Source organism: Notolepis coatsorum (genome assembly GCF_963971535.1).
Source record: "Notolepis coatsorum genome assembly, chromosome: 20".
In the NCBI taxonomy this organism is placed as follows: Eukaryota; Metazoa; Chordata; class Actinopteri; order Aulopiformes; family Paralepididae; genus Notolepis; species Notolepis coatsorum.
Window position 1 is genome coordinate 58297812 of NC_140184.1, and position 12757 is coordinate 58310568.

Genomic DNA, 12757 nt, shown 5'->3' on the forward strand with positions numbered 1-12757 from the left:
TCCGTTGTTGACGAGTTCGAATCCCATCAAATTTTTTTTTTTAACGTGATTTTTTTTTTAACGTGTATTCTTTCGCCGGTTAAGGTTAGGCATGGTTAAGGTTAAGGTTAAGGTTAGGCATTGTTTCGGAGTTGGTTAAGGTTAGAACGGTTAAGTTTAGGCGCTGTTAAGGAGCTGGTTAAGGTTAGAGTTTGTCTTAGAGAATGGCAATAGACAGCCTATTTCCACGCGACAGCTCCCAGCAGAGGGGCTGCAGAAATGGAGCTCAACCAATCAGAGAGGGGTCTGCAGAACTAGAGCTACTATTTGTAGAGACGCGTCCGTGCCACTGTGTACACCAATGACTAAAGAAATGGGGCTTTTTTTTTTTTTTTTTTTTGGCACACACACACACACACAAATACATGTAGTTATACTACTTGAATCTTGCACTCTTGCAAGTAAATAAACGTTTTACATTAAGTAAATAAATAAATACATAAAAACAACATATTGCAGAAAACATCTGGGTGTATTAATGCAATCAACTGAAACAATACTGTTGTAGGTTTGGGAGAGACATTTTTACTTCAGACAACAAACTATCCTCACAAGGAAAACAAAAAAGCTACCTAGAAAGTAGAAACTATTTTGTTTTTACATTGTGCAGGGCTGACTAATTTACAGTTGCAGTATTGCATTCTCAACGCTTCCTTTTGTCTCACTATCTCAAAAAAGACCAGTATTTGTACATTAGGGATTTGTACAGTAGGAAAACAGTAGGCATTTGCTTAATCTCTTAAGATGAGACCTCGTTCTTCACTATTTATCAGCATTTCACAGCACTGCAGTAAAAATCAATAACTGAGTAGAATTGACTGAGTGTGAAATTGCAGTCAAACAACAATAAATATTAGCCTTAGCCAAATACATGGTCACATAGATAATTGATGGCTAATAAAACTCCTGGAATTCTATTCAATTTATATGGTTGTAAAATACTTGTTTAATTTGTATTACTTGTGTAATAATAAAAAAATAAAAAAGGATCCTTTTTACCAGAGAAGTCATTTTGATTTACTAATTGTGAGAATACTGCAATTTTAGGGCCAACCGAAGATCTGTCACTGGACCCGCCGAGAGAATGGCTTGTTCATCCTTTAACAATGCAGTGGATGATATAGACAAATTCCCGCAGTGGCCTTATCCACAGGTGCATGGCTCAGACAGGGTAAAGGGAGATTACTCTGTTTGAAGAGTTCCTGTCTATGGACAGTTGACCGTTGACAGTCCCCAGCAGCCACACCTCCTAACAAAAAAACACTTCTTAGCAGGAACAAATTAGACCTCTGGAGATTTCAATTACCAGCCTGATGGGGTTTCCGGGATCAATAGCTATAAGCATGTATCTTGATGAGATAGTTGGGGCGCTACGCAGGGCTAATAGCAACGTGATCCATTGTCTGGGTCGCAGCAGACGATCAGGTGAAGCACAGCTATTGTACTGGGTCTGTGTTCCCAGAGCGACGACGACACGGTGCAATAAATATTCATGTATTTATATTCACCAATGTAAACTGACATCAGAGCTGCACGTCCTCCACAAGCCATCATTAGGTTATGAGATCAAATAGCACAGCTGCACCGAACAAGATTAGAAAATGTCAGGGGCCTCCATCGACACCTCCTCCTCCTCCTCCTCCTCCTCCTCCTCCTCCTCCTCCTCTCAGTCTGCTCCAGAAGAATGGAGTCAAGGGAAAGGAGGATTCAAAGCAGAAAGTCCACAGTTGAGCTCTGCATACTAATCAAGAAAGAAAACGTTGTGTGGTGGTGGGTTTTACCTCTCCGCACGTTGAGATGTGCTTAAATGTGAAATGGGGCCTGCAGATCTTATCACTTAGGGAGGGTTGTGGCCTGCATCTGGGCCCCCCTTCTCTGCAGGTCCTATCATTCCCAGGCTCAAATTGGAAGTGACAAGCCACTCAGGCAGAGGTGTTTGCACCCCCCCCCCCCCCCCCCCCCTTTCCATCAGCCATCGTGGAGTCATGCTCCAAGCTGTCGGCCTGATTACACATCAGCTAGCCTGGGGGGGGGGGGGGGAGGGGGGGATGTCCAGCTGGAGAAAGACCACTAAACACACATGGCCTGCCTGTCCCGCTGCCTAGCATCTGCCAATACACACACCACCTGTCCCTCACATACTCTCTCCCCCTTGCCCCCTGCCACAAATCAAATCTTTCATTCGTCTACCTCCCTCTCTCTCTCTCTCTCTCTCTCTCTCTCTCTCTCTCTCTCTCTCTCTCTCTCTCTCTCTCTCTCCCTCTCTCTCTCTCTCTCTCTCTCTCTCTCCTGAAATGACACAAACTGTAAACTGCAGCTCTGAGCAGGACTCTCTCTCTATCTTTCTCTCTCTCCCTCTTTCAATACTCTCCCCCTTCTCTCTTTCACCCCCCCCCCCCCCCCCCTCCTGTTTTTCTCACATCCCTCTCCCTCTCCCTCTCTCTCTCCCACTGCTTTCCACTGGGAGTGCATCTCATTTACCAACTTTTCATGCTTGTGGCAGCTCATTACACAGACAGAGTGACCTGCCACCCCACCCACCCACACACACACACGCACACACACACACACACACACACACACACACACACACACACACACACACACACACACACACACACACACACACACACACACACACACACGCAGAGGGGGCGGAGGTGCCAGCGCTCCATGCCAGGGGCGTATCTAGACCCAGCACTTCAGTAGGGCACAGAAGGGCACCAAAAAATTTGGCCGGTTTTGGCCGGTTTGTGGGCGAAAATGGGTGGATTTTGTAACTATTTTTTTAAAACTTTATTTCGGTTTAAGGGTTAGGTTAGGGTTATGTTATTTAATTATTTGGGGGAGCCAGCCCCCCAAACTCCTGAAATGCATAGAAATCTATGAAATAAATAAAACAATCTGACATTTATATTAAAAAGAGCTAGCCCCCCAAACCCCTAAAATACATAGAAATCTATGCATTTTGGAACAGTTACTATATATATAGTCAAGAAAGCATTTAGTCATACTTAAAGTTTAAAGTGCTTTACTTGCATTGAACATTGCATTGAACATTGAACATTGAGGAGACATCATTAGAAAGCACAATGTATGTTTCCATAGTTACGCAGATTACACACAATTGTACATCTCCGCTGAACCAAATTATCACACAGCTATAAACTCCATTTCCGCCTGTCTCTTAGCAATAAACAAATGGATGACGAACAACTTCCTAAAATTAAATGAGGGCAAAACTGAAATCCTACTAGTCGGTCCTATAACAAAAAGAGAAATGTTACAGAACAATATGGGGCAACTTACTCCTTGGATCAAACCCAAAGTTAGTAAAGTAAATAACCTACACTGGCTTCCGGTAACATTTAGAATTGATTTCAAGGTCCTCCTCCTTATATACAAAGTATAAACTGTTATGGTTTGTAACCGACCCCAATCGCACAACACAAGACAGGTATGATGGTTTGCCAAGAAACAGATATTTATTGAGAGACAGGGAAAAAGGGCACTGTCCCTTTAAGGGAGAACACAAATACAGGAATATAACAAGAGGGGAAAAACTAGGTGCCTTTAAGAGGCGGGCAGGAAAAGGGAACACTAAGGGAAGGTTAATGAACGCTAGGGGAAACATTAAAGGAACGCTAGGGGAAGGTTAAAGGAACACTAGGGGAACTAGAGACTAGGAGAAGTCGGGACAAGGAGAGCTAGGGAACAGGAGAACTGGGGACGAGGAGAACTAGGGACAAGGAACTAGGTGGAACTAGAAGGGGAGAACTTGGGACCAGGAACTAGGTGGAACTAGAAAGGGGAGAACTAGGGACAGAGGGGACTGAGGCCCGCGGAGGCGGGCTGGGGAACAGGGAGGAACTGGGGAATGGTGGGAAAACATCTGGGCCGCTCTGCAGAACAGAGGAGAGGGTTAATATTCAAAAGGGAACAAACAGAGCAGATGCAGAACAGTCCAAATAAACAAGGTAACAAAGTAATAATATCTTCGTGTGACAAACACACAGGGGGAGATGTAAAGTCCAAAAATACTATCTAAGTGAGAACAAAAACAGAGTGGGAGATGAAATGTCCAAACTACTAACTAAGTGAGAACTAAAGGAGGCAATACGCTGGGTGAGTGACATCACAATCAAAACTCACCCAGGCGTATGCGTAATGGTACAGGAACAGCAGCGAGACGGGGGCAAGAGGCATTACGCTGGGTGAGTGACATCACAATCAAAACTCACCCAGTCGTATGCGTAATGGTACAGGAAACAGCAGCGGGAACGGGGGCAAGAGGCATTACGCTGGGTGAGTGACATCACAATCAAAACTCACCCAGTCGTATGCGTAATGGTACAGGAAACAGCAGCGGGAACGGGGGCAAGAGGCATTACGCTGGGTGAGTGACATCACAATCAAAACTCACCCAGGCGTATGCGTAATGGTACAGGGACAGCAGCGGGGCGAGGGCATCGCCACCGGGTGGCTGGCTGTCCGAGCCGAGGAACAGAGTGCTGGAACAGTGGCGGTGGCGAGGGTGTCGTCCACCGGGTAGCCGACTGTCGGAGCCGAGGAACAGAGTGCTGGAACAGTGGCGGTGGCGAGGGTGTCGTCCACCGGGTAGCCGCTGTCGGAGCCGAGGAACAGAGTGCTGGAACAGTGGCGGTGGCGAGGGTGTCGTCCACCGGGTAGCCGACTGTCGGAGCCGAGGAACAGAGTGCTGGAACAGTGGCGGTGGCGAGGGTGTCGTCCACCGGGTAGCCGCTGTCGGAGCCGAGGAACAGAGTGGTGCGCCACTGCTTGAGTGCGCACCGGAACCGAGAGACGCATCGGGGTGCGTCTGCGAGGAGGAGTGTGCCAAGCACGAAGGTCTAGAAGATGCGCGTTGCGCGCTGGTCTGGAGAGCGTGCCAAGCTCGAAGGTCTAGGAGATGCGCGTCTGCGCGCTGGTCGGGAGAGCGTGCCAAGCTCGAAGGTCTAGGAGATGCGCGTCTGCGCGCTGGTCGGGAGAGCGTGCCAAGCTCGAAGGTCTAGGAGATGCGCGTCTGCGCGCTGGTCGGGAGAGCGTGCCAAGCTCGAAGGTCTAGGAGATGCGCGTCTGCGCGCTGGTCGGGAGAGCGTGCCAAGCTCGAAGGTCTAGGAGATGCGCGTCTGCGCGCTGGTCGGGAGAGCGTGCCAAGCTCGAAGGTCTGAAGTGGAACACTGGAATACCTCCCGTAGAGGATTAGAGAGCGCAGTACAGTGTCTCCCTCCAGGCAAACGGCGACAGGTGGCGAAGGCTTGAGCGCATCTGGCGCGCTGGTCTGGAGTGGAACACTGGAATACCTCCCGTAGAGGATTAGAGAGCGCAGTACAATGTCTCCCTCCAGGCAAACGGCGACAGGTGGCCAAAGCTTGCACCTCGTCTCACGCCGGGCGCTGGTCTGGATGTGCGTCAGGACGACAGCTGCGCAGGGGGTCTGAAGTGGATGACTGGGATGCCTCCCGTGGAAGTCTAGGGAGCGCAGACCAGTCCCACTCTCAGGCAACGGCGACAGCAGGCGAAGGCTGGAGCATACATCTCTACGCCGGAGAATCAATACAGCATAGGCAGAACAGAGGACCTCCCGAAAGAGTCTAGATGTTTGAGAATATGATACGGCATGTTTACAACACGACCCCACACCGAAACGAGGGGAAGAGCCCTGGTATTTAAAGCCCACAGGGGAACTAATTAGCCTGCCACCACAGGTGCGAGAGGTAATTGATAATAGTCCAGGTGTGGCCACTGAGAGTAAACGAGAGTAAAGAACGAGAGGGTGGGGGCTAGAGAGAGTGAGTAGGGAATTCCTAACAGTAGGCTTAAAGAAGACAGAGAAAGTTGGTGAGCAGCGGACAAAACCTCACATAAACATTGCGATCATCTACTATTGAAGGTTCCAAGCCACAGTCTAAAGAAAATCGGTGATGCAGCCTTTGCTAACTATGCACCAAAGTTATGGAACACACTACCTATGGACATTAGGGAAGCTAGATCTCTTAATATTTTCAGAAATAAGCTAAAAACGTACCTCTTCACCATAGCCTTCTAATACACCCCGCTGTTGATTGTACTGTAGCACTATTTTACTCTGGTGCTAAACTATTGCATAATTTTACTATCTATTCTACTATTCTATTAGTGCACTGTATTATTGGTGTGCAAACCAGTCAACTTACAAAAAAGAGCCTGTTGGAGGATTTCAACAAGATAAATGCGACAACATTGCAAAATATTCCACTATAATATTTCAAAGTGAAGTAAAAAATATTATAATAATTATTTGATCATGTTAAATGATCATTTGATCATGTTAAAAAAGGGGAAATAAAAAAACATTTGTAAAAAAAAAAAAAAAAAAAAAAAAAAAAAATTTATCAGTGGGGCACAGATGATCATCAGTAGGGCACGTGCCCTACTGATAGTGGTCTAAATACGCCGATGCTCCATGCTAGGGTGGGGGTGCTGGCTGATGGGAAGTGTTAAAATAATTGGGATGTTGGGATGTGTCAAAGGTGTCTCTGAGCTAGGACAAGCTAAAGATTTCGTTTTCTCAAGCACTGACTCTCTCTCTCTCTCTCTCTCTCTCTCTCTCTCGCTCTCTCTCGCTCTCGCTCTCGCTCTCTTTCTCTCTCACTCTCCCCTCTTTTCTCTCTCTCTCCCCAGATGTGAAGTTCGGAGGCACTACTCGGCAGTCCAAAGAGGTAAATGTTTACTCCACTAACCACCAACCCCCCCCCAAAAAACACAGAAAGATAGAGACTCTGAGAGTTGCTATATCACCTGTTATCTGTAGCAAAGTGATTGTTGGGATCGTATCTATCTATTCAGCACTGCTGATAGAATCTGTGTAAAGAGAGGCCGCGCTCCCACCACTCTGACTCATTCAATCTTTATTTATACTCGATAATACACTGAGTAATTAAACTCATTTACAGTGCCGTCGAGATGTTACATACACAAGTGTCACAGTGTGTTCATAAATATAAAGACATCAGACAATCAGAATAATTGAGAGCACATTTTAAAATACATTAAAAAAATAAAAATAATAATAATAAAAAATCTTTTAAAAAGAATAAAATAGCTCAAAATTAAAACAGAGGTAATAATTTAAAAACAATTACATATTGTGGTGACCTGATTGGTCATTAAGGTTCTAAACCGACCCATAGACACTAGAGTGTCTAGTTTCAGTGTTTCCTGCAGGGTATTCCATGATGTAGGGGCAAAAAAGCCAAAAGCAGATCTACCAAGTTCAGTACAAACTCTAGGCACTCTAAGTGTAAGCCAAAAACTAGATTGTGTACGACAGGGTCCAGTGGTCCATTCCAATAAAGAACTAATATAATTTGGACAATCTCTAATTATGGCTTTATAGATAAAAAGATTGCAATGCAACTTACGTCTCTCTGCCAGAGAGGCCCACCCGACCTTATTATATAGGATACAATGGTGAGTACCATAACTATCACCGGTGATAAATCTAATGGCTGAATGATAAACAGAGTCTAAGGGCTTAAGAGTGGAAGCCGCTGCATGTCTATAAATCACATCTCCGTAATCCAAAACAGATAGGAACACTGCTTCAACAACTCTCTTTCTACTAATCATAGGGAAGCTGGCTCTATTTCTATACAAAAAGCCAATCTTTTTCCGTAATTTACTGGCGAGAACGCCCACATGATATTTAAATGTAAGTCCTTCATCAATCCAAATACCAAGGTATTTGTATTCTGAAACTCTCTCGATATCAGAACTGTTCAGAGTCGATATATGCAAGTCACTATAAACAATATTTTTGGCTTTGGAAAACAACATGAATTTAGTTTTACTGGCATTAAGCACCAATTTTAGACTAATAAGTGCATCTTGCAGGGCGTCAAAGGAGAGTTGTAAATATTTAGTGGCCAGTTGCACAGAATCAGCAGTACAATAGAGAACTGTGTCATCCGTGTAAAGGTGGCTTTGACAGCTGCTCAGAGATGAGACAATATTATTAATATAAATGGTAAATAAGACCGGGCCGAGGATTGATCCCTGTGGAACACCTTTTGTGATGGGTAGAAGCTCTGATTGGGCATTTCCCATTTTCACACACTGAAATCTTTCTGTTAAATAGTTTTGAAACCAACTGCAAGCACCTGTATCAAAGCCAACACTCTGCAATCTTTGTAAGAGGAGAAGGTGGTCAACAGTATCAAACGCCTTAGACAAATCTACAAACAGGGCAGCACAATGCTTTCCTTTGTCAAGGGCTGATACAATGTCATTTATAACTACAGTAGCCGCCGAGATTGTACTGTGTTTTTCTCTAAAACCAGATTGGTGTGGGTTTAATATAGAGTGTTTTAGAGTCTGTACACCCTCCCACCACTCTGACTGTGTTACGCCCTCCCACCACTCTGACTGTGTAACGCCCTCCCACCACTCTGACTGTGTAACGCCCTCCCACCACTCTGACTGTGTAACGCCCTCCCACCACTCTGACTGTGTAACGCCCTCCCACCACTCTGACTGTGTTACACCCTCCCACCACTCTGACTCTGTACGCCCTCCCACCACTCTGACTGTGTAACGCCCTCCCACCACTCTGACTGTGTTACGCCCTCCCACCACTCTGACTGTGTAACGCCCTCCCACCACTCTGACTGTGTTACGCCCTCCCACCACTCTGACTGTGTTACGCCCTCCCACCACTCTGACTGTGTTACGCCCTCCCACCACTCTGACTGTGTTACGCCCTCCCACCCATAGATATATATAGAACACTAGATAGCTTACCCGCGCTGCCGGCCAATGGAGAGCGACGTCACTGAACCGCCGCCATCTTGCCCAGGTCAGCCTTGAGTGAGAGTGAGTGAGCTGCACAGACAAAAATACTCATAACTCGCTGAAATATTGACGGATTTACAAACGGTTTGGTTTATTACAAGCATTATTAGCGTGGCTATGAAGCGGTTTGTAAAAAAAAAACAGCTTAATTTTTTTTTATAAGTATGCAGTATCATAACTACATCTTTGATGTTTATAGCAAACCAACCCGTTTGTAAATCCGTCAATATTTCAGCAAGTTATGAGTATTTTTGTCTGTGCAGCTCACTCACTCTCACTCAAGGCTGACCTGGGCAAGATGGCGGCGGTTCAGTGACGCTGGTGACTCCGCCTTAAGCTATCTAGTGTTCTATATATATCTATGCTCCCACCACTCTGTGCACCCTCCCACCACTCTGTTACGCCCTCCCACCACTCTGTACACCCTCCCACCACTCTGTTACGCCCTCCCACCACTCTGTACACCCTCCCACCACTCTGTACACCCTCCCACCACTCTGTATGCCCTCCCACCACTCTGTACACCCTCCCACCACTCTGTACACCCTCCCACCACTCTGTATGCCCTCCCACCACTCTGTACACCCTCCCACCACTCTGTACGCCCTCCCACCACTCTGTTACGCCCTCCCACCACTCTGTACACCCTCCCACCACTCTGTACACCCTCCCACCACTCTGTATGCCCTCCCACCACTCTGTATGCCCTCCCACCACTCTGTACACCCTCCCACCACTCTGTATGCCCTCCCACCACTCTGTACACCCTCCCACCACTCTGTATGCCCTCCCACCACTCTGTACACCCTCCCACCACTCTGTATGCCCTCCCACCACTCTGTATGCCCTCCCACCACTCTGTATGCCCTCCCACCACTCTGTATGCCCTCCCACCACTCTGTATGCCCTCCCACCACTCTGTACACCCTCCCACCACTCTGTATGCCCTCCCACCACTCTGTACACCCTCCCACCACTCTGTATGCCCTCCCACCACTCTGTATGCCCTCCCACCACTCTGTATGCCCTCCCACCACTCTGTACACCCTCCCACCACTCTGTACACCCTCCCACCACTCTGACTGTGTTACGCCCTCCCACCACTCTGTATGCCCTCCCACCACTCTGACTGTGTTACGCCCTCCCACCACTCTGTATGCCCTCCCACCACTCTGTATGCCCTCCCACCACTCTGACTGTGTACGCCAGTCAGACAGACAGACCCAGTGGGCCCCCGTCACATCCAGCCTTTGCCCTATAAGTCTCTCTGTGTTCCTGCAAGGGCAGCAGCGTGGAGGTGAAGCTGTCATGGAGGATTAGAGTAGGGGAGCCTGCTAGACTACAGGGCTCAGAGAGCAGACACCAGGGCCCAGAGACAACCCGTCCTACATGCAGATCAAGCACCGTGTGTACGGCCAGCACCTCACCTTGCCCACCAATTGGAAATGGGGATAAGTCCGGTATATGGATACGTGGATAATCAAGATATTATTAACACACACACACACACAACAAACCAGGTTGCCATGTCAGGCACGCTCTGTCCCTCCCCTGACCCCAGATGGCTCTCGTCTCCGCTGTGATCATCAATACCGATGAGGGAGTTACATTAGAGCGTATCCATGAGGAGCCCGTGGGCGTCTGAAGCGTAGCCGGAAACACGCTCGCCTCCTCCCCCCACACACGCATATGAAATCGACTGGGTGGGTGGGCGGGACTCTTCCTTTCCCTCTTTCTTCAGGTCCCTCCACACTCCCCCCCCCTCCCCCCCCCCCCCTCCCCCAGGGGAATAAATGGACAACAGGCGTCCGACTCGTACAAGACAGATGAGCCCCGAAATTCACGATGGGCCTCATCACTGTAGTCGTTGTAAAATTAAAATCATACGTCCAGTCCATTGGCTTTATGGCACCATTACGCCTTTTAATTGAAATAAAATGTCAGAATGCATGATGGCCCACGGCATCATCTGATAGCAATCAAGCAGTAGATGGTTCTAATTTAGGTTCCCCCATTAAGTGTTTATGGGACATTTATACGGCATTACCGCCCCATTTATTGATAGGTCACGGAAAGTCATGTGCCGTGCATGACATTTGAATGTAGCACAAGAGTTGGGAGAGCTAGGATGGATACAGTGAAACAGCATCACCAAGTGGGCGGTTTGAGTACTGCAGTGAATACAGTCAGCAGGTTAAGTTGCATTGTGTGGTTTAGGAATTTGAATGATGGGTGTAAAGGTGGGGGGGGGGGGGTTAAGATGTAACCAACTGCGCCCTACAATTTAGTTTAACAATACATATTTTCTATGCAAAAAAAATCTCCTAGGCTTACATTTGGTTTACACAGCCTCAAAAAGATTTTGATATAGTGATGACATGTAATACAATGATTTGTTCTTTGTGTCATTTCTCAGTCTAAAGTACAGTTTAATATTCAGGTTTCAAAAGACCAAATTAATAAAATGTTAAGTAACGATAATCAAATTGATATCTAAGTGGTGTCATATTACAATTATCCCTCTGCCCTATCCTAACATTTTCTTTAATGTCTGTTTTCCTCCAACAGGCTCTTACCAGCCCCATCCCTCCAATGCAGTTCCCAGACTTCCCGGCCACGCCCGGATCCCAGGAACAGGAGATGGGTTCCCGTCACGTCACCAAGAGGCACAGGAAACTCCTAAAAACTAGCCCAATGATCAACCCCAACAACAACGCCTCCTCCACTTCAGCGTCCCTGACCACGGAAACCCGGGACCGACTCTCCTCCATCCAGGAGGCCCGCCAGCGCTTGATGAAAGACATGTGTGCCAAGTACAAGAGCAACATCTCCAAGACGGTCACGCCGCACCACGTGTCCCACATCTTCATGGAGGACAAGTACAAACTGCTGTACTGCGAGGTCCCCAAGACCGGCTGCTCCAACTGGAAGAGGACCCTGATGGTGCTGACGGGCCGCGCGACCAACGCCAAGTCCATCCCACACGACACTGCCCACTACGACAATCACCTGAAGAGGCTGAACAGCTTCGACCGGCAAGGCATCCTGCAGCGCCTGGAGACCTACACCAAGATTGTGTTTGTCCGCGAGCCACTGGAGAGGCTGGTGTCGGCCTACAGGGACAAGCTCGAGAGCCCCAACAGCTACTACCACGCCCTGTTTGGGAAACCCATCATCTCCAAGTACAGGCTGAACGCCTCCAAGGAAGCCCTGAAGACGGGCAACGGGGTCACGTTCCAGGAGTTTGTGCATTACCTGCTGGACATCCACCGGCCGGTGGGGATGGACATCCACTGGGAACCCGCCAACCAGCTCTGCAACCCCTGCCTGCTGGACTACGACTTCATCGGGAAGTTTGAGAACATGGAGGAGGAGTCCAACTTACTCCTGCGAATGGTCGGGGCGCCGGAGAACGTCACGCTGCCCCGTTTCAAGGATAGGAACCCTAAAGAGGAGAGGACCTCCACGAACCTGATGCAGAAATACTTTGCACAGATCAGCAGCTGGGAGAGACAGCGGGTTTATGACTTTTACTACATGGACTATCTGATGTTCAACTATTCCAAGCCTTTTAAAGATTTATACTGATTTGACTATGAAGACGATCATCATGATTAAAGCAACATTCTCTTCTTATGTTTTACACCCTTATCACAATAGTATCCTAACCTCACACATGCAATTTACCCAGACAGTGTCAGGAAACAAAATGATGTTGCCCGAGTGTCAAGTTACATAGAAAGCCCTACATTAATGATGAGAGTTTGTCTCTTAATCTACAGACAATGATGTTACAGTATGTAGTTATGGTTGCAGTAGAGGAGGTGGGTATACTGCTGAGGGGAAGTAGGCATACTGTAGCCCCACC

The 12757-nt window shown here is 47.6% G+C and overlaps 1 protein-coding gene across 1 annotated transcript; it reads left to right on the forward strand.

Annotated features, from left to right (window-relative positions):
* Positions 1 to 1382: 1382 nt before the first annotated feature.
* On the forward strand, positions 1383 to 12477 carry chst8 (carbohydrate (N-acetylgalactosamine 4-0) sulfotransferase 8; the record flags this gene model as incomplete). Its single annotated transcript, XM_084337120.1, has 3 exons — positions 1383 to 1464; positions 6721 to 6758; positions 11458 to 12477. 3 exons carry the CDS (start codon positions 1383 to 1385, stop codon positions 12475 to 12477), a joined length of 1140 nt encoding a protein of 379 aa, XP_084193246.1.
* Between the last annotated feature and the right edge of the window lie 280 nt (positions 12478 to 12757).